Source organism: Eumetopias jubatus, unplaced genomic scaffold (genome assembly GCF_037043125.1).
Source record: "Eumetopias jubatus isolate StellerSeaLion01/CBP00866 unplaced genomic scaffold, mEumJub1_p1.0 scaffold_7, whole genome shotgun sequence".
Taxonomy (NCBI): Eukaryota; Metazoa; Chordata; class Mammalia; order Carnivora; family Otariidae; genus Eumetopias; species Eumetopias jubatus.
This window is the reverse complement of record NW_028274813.1, coordinates 82304566-82316803: the sequence shown is the minus strand read 5'-3', so window position 1 is coordinate 82316803 and position 12238 is coordinate 82304566. Positions and strand designations below refer to the sequence as shown.

At 43.4% G+C, this 12238-nt stretch overlaps 1 protein-coding gene across 4 annotated transcripts in view; it reads right to left on the bottom strand.

Moving 5' to 3' along the window:
• EIF2AK4 (eukaryotic translation initiation factor 2 alpha kinase 4) overlaps positions 1 to 12238 on the bottom strand; it is a 105930-nt gene that overhangs the window by 26243 nt on the left and 67449 nt on the right. For all 4 annotated transcript variants that reach the window (XM_028119421.2, XM_088024711.1, XM_028119420.2 and 1 more), the window contains 7 exons: positions 10187 to 10288; positions 8691 to 8744; positions 5826 to 6062; positions 4243 to 4315; positions 3511 to 3632; positions 1490 to 1539; positions 378 to 546 (listed from right to left, as the gene is read on the bottom strand). In XM_028119421.2, the coding sequence (XP_027975222.1) occupies positions 378 to 546; positions 1490 to 1539; positions 3511 to 3632; positions 4243 to 4315; positions 5826 to 6062; positions 8691 to 8744; positions 10187 to 10288 (807 nt within the window). The remainder of the gene's footprint in view (positions 1 to 377; positions 547 to 1489; positions 1540 to 3510; positions 3633 to 4242; positions 4316 to 5825; positions 6063 to 8690; positions 8745 to 10186; positions 10289 to 12238) is intronic.

Sequence of the window (12238 nt, the reverse complement as noted above, 5' to 3'; positions counted from 1 at the left end):
TGAAGCTGGGGAGCTGAGAGCCAGGGCGGAGAGCAGGAGGGGACCAGAGAGGGTGCGGAGCAGGGTGACCGTGCTAAAAGCATCCTAGGAATCTGAGCTCATTTCTCGCGCTGTAGAAGAATGGGCAGAGCAACAACACCCTTCCCCCAAAATAGGTGAAGACAAAACCCACTCCTGTCAAGGCAGGGGTGAGAGCCTGAGAGAAACCCACAAGTAACCTCATCAAACTCTTCTCCGTTATCCTAGTAAAATGTGGCCCACTGCCGGCACCAAGTGAGGGGCAGTTCTGTTGTAGGCATGCCCCCCCCCCCACAGCCCACCCCTGGGTCAAGGACTCGAGCGGGGTGACCTCGGGACATCAGACCCAGGAAAGTAACCTGAAGTGCCGGGAACTCCTGGATGATCTCACAGATCGTGTAGATGACTTCGGCAGTGGGCAGAGAGCTATTGGTGGTAGATGTGACAATATCGAATGCACATTCCAGAAGCTCTTTGGGATGAAATCGGTCTAACTTGCGAGGTCTGAACACACGCTCTATGCAGTATCTGGAGAGAGAAACCCAGAAACCCAGGTCACTGCTTACTGGAATCATATACATGCAAGACATCATTGAACAAGAGAAAAGAAACAGGAGAAAATTAATCAGTGGTATAAGCAAGAGACCTTAAAGACAGATTTAGGTGCCAATTCCTAGGGGGGCCACTATTAAACTACGGGGCTTCGTTTTTTTTTTCATGTCTGAAATAGAGATAAAATTGCACACAAGAAATAATTTTACCTTTAGTACTTGCTCTCTACACAGGGATACACCTAAGGACCATGACTATTAATTAATTGTTCACACGCAGCTGAGAATAAAAGCACACAAAGAGCTCTGACTTCGTGTGAGGAAAGGCTTTCAAGTAGGGTGCCTCACTGGCAACAATACTGCTCCAATTTATGAAGATCTCGCTGCTCGCCCTCTGCAGGATCTGAATGTACAGAAAACCCTTCTCCACTGCTAAGTGCCCGGAGGCTCCGAGCATTCGGCACACCTGCTGGGTTTACTCCATTTCTCTACAAACAGCTTTTGTTCAGTTACCTGTGGAGGCAGGTTTCACACAGAGACCGCTGGCCATTTGTCCCTCCAATTAAGTTTTTAAAAGGGGCCATGTGGAATCAAGAACAGCCATATGTTTTTGTCAAGCAACCATTTGTGAAAATAATTAGTTCTGTTGCTTGGGAACGTTAGAAGGCAGAGAATAGACGGCAGGAGCTTCAGGGTACCTACCCTGCAACAGCTACATGATCCGCTAAACGGAAGGCTGAGTCTTTGTCACCCCGCAAAGGGGTACTGTGGCTGAGCACTGGGACCATATTCCAAACTCACTACTTTAAACCCAAAATTCAAACCCCAAATTCGTTGCTGTTTAAGGATCACAGATGATACAACATCCTTCTTTGGTTTCTCTCCCACATCCACCAAATAAAGCCCCCGGAGTTTCGTACCGTTTCAAATTCAATATATTATTTCTTGCCACGTATCTTGCAAAAGGAATCTGAAACACAAAGTTTCAAGGGTCAGCGTCAAAATGTGCCAACAACCCCTCCTTTTGGTTTTTTTATTAATAGCTTTGTTACGATATAACTCACATACCAGAGAGTCCTACCCTTTTACAGTATACAACTCAGTGGTTTTAGTATATTCACAGAGTAGTGAACGGCTCGCCATTCACGTTCCTGAAATGTTCCTGAGGTGGTCAGTCGGCAGTAGACCCCACTGCTGAGCATGCCACCAACCTTAGTCACTGCATTTCTTAGGATTTCAAATTTGAGAAAAATTCACTTTTAATTAAATATGCTCTGTCCAATTTTATTATGCCAAGTTAAAATCAGTGCAAGTTATCTGGTTACCTGTGACTTTTTCCCCTTTATCTATTTTTCCATTCCCCACCCCCCCACCTCCCCTCTGGCAATCACCAGTTTGTTCTCTGTAGTTAAGGGTCTGGGTTTTTTTTGTTTTCTAGATTCCAGACAGAAGTGAAATCATACAGTGTTTGTCTTTCTCAGACTTATTGTACTTAGCATAATACCCTCTAGTTTCATCCATGTTGTTGCACATGGCAAGAGTTCATTCTTTTTATGACTGAATAATATTCCATGGTATGTATATACCACATATTCTTCATTCATTCATCTATCGAAGGACGCTTGGGGTGTTCCCATAGCTTGGCTACTGTAAATAATGTGAATTATGTAAATAACTGAAATGTTTTTTCAAGTGTCATTTATGATAATGCAATCAAAATGGGTCTTCTCTATTATGGTGATTTCCCTGATTCTCCCGTGGTCTTCCAGGTGAAATTCTTACCCACCCACTAATAATAACCACAACTTATGAAATTACTGTCAGATTGTCCCAAAAGATCTAACATCGTGCCATTTACTATGGATCAAATTCTTAAAGGGTACTCACTTTTTCTTTGGGGGGAATGACTTAGATCACAGAAAGCAAGCTGATGTTTAAAAATCTGGACTTTAGGGGTGCCTGGGTGGCTGAGTAGGCTGAGCGTCCGACTCTTGATTTCAGCTCAGGTCATGATCTTGAGGTCATGAGATCCAGCCCCGCATCGGGTCCCATGCTCAGTAGGGAGTCTACTTGAGATTCTCTCCACCCTCCCTCTCTCTGTTCCACCCTTCCATTCGTGCTCTCGCTCCCAAATAAATCAATCTTAAGAAAAAGATCTGCACTTCAGTCTCCTGATGTCTAAAGAATAAACAGCCAGTTTTAAGTATAGCAATTTAAATATTTTTATCCATCCAATGGGTGAAGTCGAGATACCTTTTCTCTGCGTTGCTTTATTATGCATGAGGCTGAACATTGTTCCAGAGGTTTATCAGCCCCGTGCATTCTCTGAGAACTGCCTGGTTATATCCTTTGCTCATCTTTCCACTTGTCAGCGCTTTCTGTACACGAGGGGAATGAAACTGCCTTGTCTCATGCATGTACAAGACTGCAGATGGGGTCGTCAGTAGGCCACACTATGTGAGTGGGTAACCCGTCAGAGGAACCCTGGGGATCAGAAGCAAGCAAGCACGAACAGAATTCAGCACACCTCATTCGCAGAGGCACTTGCTGTTAGAATTTAACTGTTCTCTGCATTAACACGTTAGGAATTTAGTGAAAATCTAGCTAGGAGGTGAAGAAAACAACTGTGTTCATCTGTGGCCAGGGCAAGCCGCGGAGGTCACTCGGCAGAACTCAACCCTGGGCGCAGACGTGGCATTGGCAATGCAGGGGCCCAGGTTCTAGGGTTGTAAGCACTTGTGCTATGAGCAAGCTGGACGTACACAAGGTTAGATGTTCACTGAATTCCAGTGATGCTCTCGCCCCGATTAACTCCCTCAACAATGTGTTTCCTAAAGCTGATGTTTAGAATATAAGCCGAGGAGGAAAAGTGATGGCTAAGGGTAATCCACCCGTGGCCAGACATGGCATCTGGCCTGCCCCAGGGCATTCCCAGCCTCACCCGCAGGTCAAAAGGAAGCATCACCAGCATCCCGCTGTGGTCCATGAATAAGGCGGCTTCATTGTGCTCATATATTTGCCTATTTTGGGGAAGCAGTAGTGGGGTACACAACTGGACAGCTCCTACACCAAGTTAGAAAAAAATAACTGATCATCAAGGCAACTGAAAATGAAACACAGACCTGACTGTGAAGTCATCTGCTACTGGCCGCTGAAATCACCAGCAAGCAGTCTTCAGCTCTCTGACTCCACTAATGGACAGCTCATCTGAGGTCAAGTTTGTTAACCAGTCTTATTTCTGACTCCACAACCCAACTGTATTTTAGTAACAAGTCTCTAATATTCAAATCTTCTCCTCAACAAGCTGAGTGTTAAAAACAAGCTTAAATTTCACATGAAGTCAAGTGCCTGGTACTGAATTTAAAGGTAAATACAGGGACGCCTGGGTGGCTCAGTCGGTTAAACATCTGCCTTCAGCTCAGGTCATGATCCCAGGATGCTGGGATCAAGCCCCACATCGGGCTCTTTGCTCAGTGGTGAGTCTGCTTCTCCCTCTCCCTCTGCCTCTCCCCCCAACTCCTCATACTCTCTCTCTACCTGACAAATAAATAAAATCTTAAGTAAATAAATAAAGATAAAATATGGTTGCAGCCAAAATCTATTAACAGTGCTTTCTAAAGATGAAACAAAACACTCTTTGAAAAGGCCTATGATTTTTTTAAAAAGGACATACCGTGTCTTTTAAAAACGCGGATGACAGTGTCACACACATGTTGCTGTATCTTGGATGTACGGATTGAGAAGCCCTAAAATATGACCAATTAACATGTCATCAAAGCCAAATCAAAAGGACCCCCTAAAATATTCATCTGTAGCTTGTAATAAGCATCACATTACTTATTCCCAAGACCATAAAAGAAACGTCAGCAATTAGTCCCTTTCTGAACATGCACAGGGAGGGAAGAAAAGCAGTACATCCCGCTTTAGGAAGGCCACCTAAAGCTCCAACTCCAAACTCTTCACCATGTTGATACACAGGCCTTTCAGAGAGAGCCAGTCAAATACACACGTTCTCCCTGAGGATTCTCAGGGATACCATGGAGCAATCAAACATTTAATGGCATCAGGCCTCTGCTCACATACTAAAGTGATCCACTTTATATATATATAATATATAATTTATATATATATTTATTTTGTAGAGAGCTTTCCTTTCCATTTGTTTCTTATCACACAAGTAATACCATTTCACTTGAGAAAATTTAGAAACAACAGACAAGCAAAAAGACAAAAATAAAAAAGTCACCTATAATCCTCTAAGCATCTTTCTACTATTGCTAGACAGCCAAAGCTGGTTTGGCCCTCGAGAGCTATACCAACCTTCCACAAATCTTACCACTACTTTCTCTCCTACTCTTGTAAAATTACATCATTATTTTAAGCATACAGAAACATATGAAGAGTATGACAACTATCTGTTGTTCACCCATCTAACTTTTCCAATTTTAACATTTTTCTATATTGTTTCAGACTGTTTTTGTTTGAAAAGAAAAAAAGAAAGAAGGAAGGAAGGAAGGAAGGGGAGGAAAAAGAAAAAAGAAGAAAAAGAACAAGTTGCTAGCTATGCCTCAGAAACCACCTGGGAGCTTTTGAACAGAGACTCTTGGGGTGCCTCACGCCCGGACATTCCAAGTCACCAGATCGGACGGAAGGACTGAGTGTTGGAATGGTCTGAAGGGCCTCCCAGGTGCACCTCCAGGGGCAGCCAGCGTTGGGAGCTACTGACCAGATGGTCTGGATCTCAGCTGGTTAGATGGTTTCAGCTCTGGGCAGCTGGGCCAGGGCTCAGTTTCCAAAAGCACTGCTGCTTAAACTCTTGGGTAGATGGAAAAGAGGGTGGGTCGGGAACTCCTTAGAGTTACATTATTAAAATCATGGCTCTGAGGGGGCCTGGGTGGCTCAGTCGTTGAGCATCTGCCTTCGGCTCAGGTCATGATCTCTGGGTCCTAGGATCAAGCCCTGCATCGGGCTCCTTGCTCAGTGGGGAGTCCTGCTTCTCCCTCCCCCTCTGCCCCGCCCCACCACTTATTCCCTCTCTCCCCCAAATAAATAAAATCTTAAAAAAATTTTTTAAAAATAAAAATAAAATCATGGCTCTTCCCAGAATAATGCATATGCACACATTCTGCATATACGGACCTCAGATGAGAACCACATGTTGGGAGGCATTAAAGGAATCCATGAAAACTAAGGAACTGACTTGACCCTTCTGTGAACCGAGTTGCACTCTCTTTTGGCAGGACAGCTGAAGCCCACCTTTGGCAAGTTGCTGTCGTAGGTGTAATCGATGGCTGGGGAGATGCGCTGGGAAAAGATCTGGGCCATCATGGTGCGGTAGGCCTTCCCGTCCACATTGGCGAGGGTGTGGTGCAGAACTTCGTGCAGCTCCGACTCCTCCATCTGGGGTGGGGGCAGCAGCTCACTCTTGAGCAGTTCTGTGGCTGTGGGCCGCTTGGCGGGATCATGGTTCAACAGCCAGGAGATGACAGATTTCTATAATGAAAGCCAGGCACGCTGGTGACCCGACGGCAACAGATGCTGCTCCGGAATGCTGACAAGCTGGTGGTTGGCTCAGGCCAAAGAAAAGACACCACACTTCTTGCACTAGTTGGTGCATTTTAGTTGGTATTTCTGAAATCTCTGCATCTGTCATTTCCCCCTTCCCTGCACTTCATTATGGCCACACAGTTGTGCAACAGTGTAACAGGAGTGTTTCTTAAAAGGCAGAGACACTGGGGCACCTGGGTGGCTCAGTCAGTTGAGCGTCTGACTCCTGATTTCTGCTCACGTCATGATCTCGGGGTCAGGAGATCAAGCCCCGCGTCAGCGGAGAGTCTGTTTGTCTCTTTCTCTCTGTTCCTCCTCCCCTGCCTCGTGCTCGCTCTCTCTCTCTCTCTCTCTCTCTCAAATAAATAAATATATGACAGGGGGCCCTATTTATATTTTACTGTTATAAACAACCAAAAAAATCCTCAACTCAAGAACTACAAAGAAGTAGAACTTCGGCCATACTCATAAACACACAAAATATTGTCTCAAAAAAGGTGCAGGAACGTAAAACAATTATCTCTAGATGCCTAATTTTAGTAGAAATTATAATGCAGAGCAGCTGCTGACATCCTCCTTACATCTTGTTTTCATTTTTTCTTCTCCACTTATGCTATCTGTATTAATACCACTCCCTGGAATTCTCTTGATTTATGTTACTCATTTACCATGCCTTCACAGCCACTACCTCATTAAGCAGGGAACTATTGGAAAACGACCCAAACCTTGAAAGGTTTCTTCATGTGTCCTTAACTCTCTCATGTACAGTAAGGACTTAGAAAGAGAGAAATACTTGGGATCAGAAACATCTCAACTTTTAGGTCAAACTTATTAAGTGTTTTCTAATTATGTATTTTTAATACACTCCCCTCCCAGCGGCCCTCCCAATGCCTACCTCTGTCTTAGGCTGAAATTAACACACATTTAAGAAAGGAACTGACAGGATACAGCTTTTATGAAAAGCTGTATTAAATTAAACTGGTAAAAATAATACCCTATTCAGCAATACAGACCCCGTTACACTGCTCCCTTTCTGTTGTGGAGCAACAATTGTGTTATTCAGTATAGAAGCACTTTCTAGGCTGCCTCCTTTCAGATAAAAAGCAATGACCGTGATGTGTCGGGGGAGCAGGGGTTGCGGTCCGGGGACCAAGTCGTTCCAGCCCAAACACACTGAGTGCGTACCTGTGAGAGGCGAGCAATCATTATCGAGAGAAATGGTTTGTACAGTTGCTCCCATGTCTATAGTTTAAGAAAACAGACCCCACAGCTGCCAACATGTGGGACTACTGAGTAAGACTGACCTTGTTACAGGGAGAGGCTATGAAATGAACATTTAATTCATGACATCTGGAAACAACTCCGTTCAAATCAATGATAACAGGGGCGCCTGGGTGGCTCAGTCATTAAGCGTCTGCCTTCGGCTCAGGTCACGATCCTGGGCTCCTGGGATTGAGCCCCGCATCAGGCTCCCTGTTCCGCAGACAGCCTGCTTCTCCTTCTGCCTCTGCCCCTGCCTCTCTGTTTCTCATGAATAAATAAAATAAAATCTTAAAAAAAAAAAATCAGTAACAGCTAACTAAAGAAGCAGAAATGTTAACAAGGTGTATTATCCAGTGGTCCTTCACTAGCAGAACAGACGAGGCAGAACGGGTCCCTCTCGCCATAAATAAATGTCATGTTAAATACTTCCGAATTACAGGATGCCAGTGCTGATATAAATAAAAGGTACTTAACCCTTTTATTTGACAGGTGGGGAAAATTAAAGTCTCGATTAGTTAAGTGACTCATCCAACCGGATACATCACAATAAGCAAGAAACTGCAAACTAATGCCATGCTCTAGCTAGGTTTCTGTCCTCAACATTAGTGATTTAAATAAGGGAGTTTGCCTTGATTATCATTAAGGAAAGTCAGTTTCAGGAGTAAACTTCCATATGCCAGGAGTATGAACCACAGAAGCCTTCACCATGACAAACCGCCAAGCACGAAAAAGCAATGCACGCCAGAGGCACAAGACACAAATTCATTAACCATTATTCATTCAAATCAGCTGGGTGCCACAGACCCCATGACATGAGTTACATACATGCATACTCAGATATTTCTAGTACGGAGAAGAAAGTATTTTACTTTAAAACTATTAACATCAGACTGACTAGTCTTCCCCTTCACAATCTGAGCTACTTTAACTACAAAATGGAACAAAATTATAATTTTAAAATGTATTTTTTTCTTAAAAAGTTCCAAGCTTTCTCTAAAATAATGAAATCTAAAAGCATTCTCTTTTTCTCCGATAGCTAAGCCAAGGTTCCAAACAGCACTTCAAAAGCACAATGAACCACACAAAAGAACCCTGGAGTTTGCTAATTTTCTGTGCCAGTCCTTGGCATTTTTTTTTTGGTGTGTTTCAAGTCTAATAACATTTTAAGCATTTCACCTTTTGATATTTTTTCCCACACTGTTCCCAGGGCACAAGGGAATGAGTGGCAAAAGATGACTAATTGAAAAAGAAGAAAAACAGTAATTAAAACCCAAGAGTGAAGACACTGTAATGAAACCATCAGAAAATTACCTGCTTTGTATGCTCTCCATCATCGAAGTCTTCTGGAAACTTAGGCGAAGTGGGCTAAAAGAATATAATATTCAAATCAGCAAGTGCTTGGCAAACTGCCACAGTGAGAGCATTTATTCCCCAGAGGTAAGAAAATCAAGGACAGAAATGACAAAGTAAGACTCAAAGTGATACCTTCTTGAAACCCAACGCCCATTGTTCCAAGTACATACAGGTTATTTTAATACAAACGTGACCCAAATGACAGCCTCGGAGATAGAAAGCACCTCAGCTGAGGACAAAGTATTGTAAAATCGAATGATTTCAGAGGAAGACAAAGTAACTTTAGTAAACACACAGATGAAAAGAGGCAAAAAAAACACCAAAGCACCAACAAAGAGCAGACAAAAAACATTAATACTGAAACCTCTATCTGCTGAAAAGCTCTCGCCTTTCTGTTAAATAAGATCTCAATTATAACATGAACTTGCCAGTTTGGTTTTTTGGTTTTTTTTCTCTTTACAGTTTAGATATTCTTGAAATGAGGGAACAAAACATGGATTCTAGACTAAAGACAGGCATTTCATCCAGGACATAATTCTGTAAGAGCATTCCAAGTCAAGGCAAGGACATGGTAATCACTTCACTTATCTCCAAACTTTGTCACCACCACAGTCCATGCTGTACTGGAAATAATTCAACAGTTTTCAAAAATATCTAGAGGAGTGTTTTCAGTGTCAGCGTAGAGGACTGTAGCTCAGGAAAAAAGAAGGCTCTTCGCATCTCTTGCTCATGAATTGCAAATCTCCATCACCCTCACTTGCACCTTCCTCTCTACTTTCATCCTTGTGCTGTCTGCAGTGGGCATCCTTAGCCTCAGGCACTGGTAACCTTAGTTTCTTGCAGTTTGGGTAATAACTGAGGCAAGGATTAATCCCAAGAGCACAGAGGGAGATTTCTCTGGGCAAAAAGAAGTCCAGCGGCTGACATCTTCCTCACACCCTTTTTAACGTCTGGGCATGCAGGTATTGTTTAGGCATTACCACCACGTCCACTAAGTTGGAACCTTTAATTTCTAGAACTAAATATCCATTATCCTTATAACCTATTCCCACTGTTGCAACTATATTGATATCTGCAGAATTTCTGGATCCCTCCTTTGTTTTAAAACCAAGGGAGGGGGGCCGTACCTGGTGGCACAGTTAGTTAACTGTCCGACTCTTGCTTTCAGCTCAGGTTGTGATCTCAGGGTGGTGAGACAGAGCCCCGCGCCACATGTGGAGATTCTCTCTCTCTCCCTTCCCCTTTGTCCCCCCAAGCCCCCCGCTTGCACTGGCAGGCACTCTTTCGCCCTCTCTAAAATGAATAAAATCTTAAAAAAATATAGAAATATAGGTAATAGTAAGACTGCTTCTTTCATATTATAAATACCAGAAAAATACCCTGCGTTCAATTTTGATGTCCATGCTAAGATTTGGGTTGCTGGAAATTGAGGCATTAAAATATCTGATACGTACATCTCTGAGTTGGTTGAGAACAAAGATCCTTTCTGAGGCCGTGACCATGGGGTGATAGGACATCTCAAAGAAGATAATTCCCAGACTGAAGAGATCCACTTTCTAGGGAGTAAAAGGAACTATATTTAGACAGTCTTGACATGAATATGTCATTTACCAGGGAATTAGAGGACAAGCACTGTTAGCTGGAAACAAGTTTGCATAAGGGAAAAACAAGCCACGCTAGGAAAAAAAAACTTGGTTTCTTCTAAAAAACAACAACAACACAGGTATAAAGTACAGGTAAAATATTTGGTACGACGACTCAACACTTCTGAAAATTCATTGTCACTGGTTTAGCTATATACGCAGACACAGAAAATCACTGGCTAAACACTGAGAGTAATCACTCAAGAGGAAGGACAACTGAGATCTGTCAAAGGAATCTGCTTTGCACCTTTACAAATCATCTCCAAAGTGGAACACAGACCAAAGCCTGCTGTTGATACCAGAGGTCAACTACTGATTGCAAAGCGATACCCATGAAGACAGAAAAATGGCACCACAGAGAGATCATGTGACTAATCCTAACAGAATAGGGAAATGCCACTAAAAAAGAAAAGGGGCGAATCCGTGCCGAGGGTCAGGTTGGGAGATGCTGAGGGGAGAATGACGTGCAGAAGGCAGCGTGCCTGAGGTAGCCGGCACAGTCCTGCTGAGGGGAAGACTGTTCACGGCAAACGGCTCCCAGGCACACAAGCCACATTCAAGGGCAACTCTGGCATGAATTTGGACTCAAGGATTAGTAGGAGAGACTCTAATTATCACCAGTGACCTCCCAAGCCTTAAAAACAAACATTTGCTGTGGCATTTCCTACACACTGGCTGTAGAAAATGTGAAACATCCAGAGAAGCACCAAGAAAAACAGCACTCACTCATCATCCCACTGCTCAAGGATATTTACTACTCTATGTCTGAGATAGTTGCCCCCCGCAAGGTCTTTTTCAAATGCACACACACACACACACACACACACACAATAAAACTAGAACCATACATTTTGTAACTTTTATTCCCTTAAGGTAGCACGAATATTTTTCATTTTTCTAAAACATGATTTTAATGACATACTGTACTCAATTACATGGAAGTCTCATAATTTATTTAACCATTCGTTTTTAAACACCGGTATTTCTCACTGTTCTAAATAATGCTCTGATGAACCCCTTTCATACCCATCTTTTTAGATGTTGTTGTTTCCTCTGAGTAAATTTCAAAGGGGGTAAATGCTCAGCCAAAGGGTCGAAAGAGCCTCTAAGAATTTCATTACATCTTGCAAACTGAACTCTTAAGAGGAGTGCCCTGCCCACCGCACCCGCTGGGTATTTGGTGGTCTGTATAACTCCATGTCACTGCCCAGCGTTTCTTGTCAGAACCCGAAACCCAGCCCTGGGTTTCACTGTGAGCCTGAAAATTATGCTCTGATGTGAACTGCCTGCCTAACGTATTTTTGAAATTTAGGGCGCCTGGGTGGCTCAGTCGTTAATCATCTGCCTTCGGCTCAGGTCATGATCCTGGAGTCCTGGGATCGAGTCCCCCATCGGGCTCCCTGCTCAGCAGGGAGTCTGCTTCTCCCTCTGACCCTCTTCCCTCTCATGCTTTCTATCTCTCATTCTCTCTCTCTCTGAAATAAATAAATAAAATCTTTAAAAAAAAAAAAAGAAATTTAGCTCTACACTCTCACCCTAAGGGATCCCATCCCATCTCATGGCTTTAACTCCCATCTGTGCGTCGATGACTCCCAAATGGATACCTCTGATTCGGACCTTTCTTCTGAACTCAAGTCCTGAGCCTTCAATAATCTACTGGACATCTCTAACTGGATCTCTCATCAGGCATTTCCAAATTAACATGTCCCCCAAATGGAATTTCCCTTCTGTCTCCTCTGTCTCTCCCCATCTTGGTCAACTAGCCTGCTCCCAGCTGCTCCACCAGAAACCTGAGCACTGTCCTATCATCCTTCCTCTTCCCAATGTCTGCTCCACCAGGAATGCCTGGCAACTCCCCTCCAC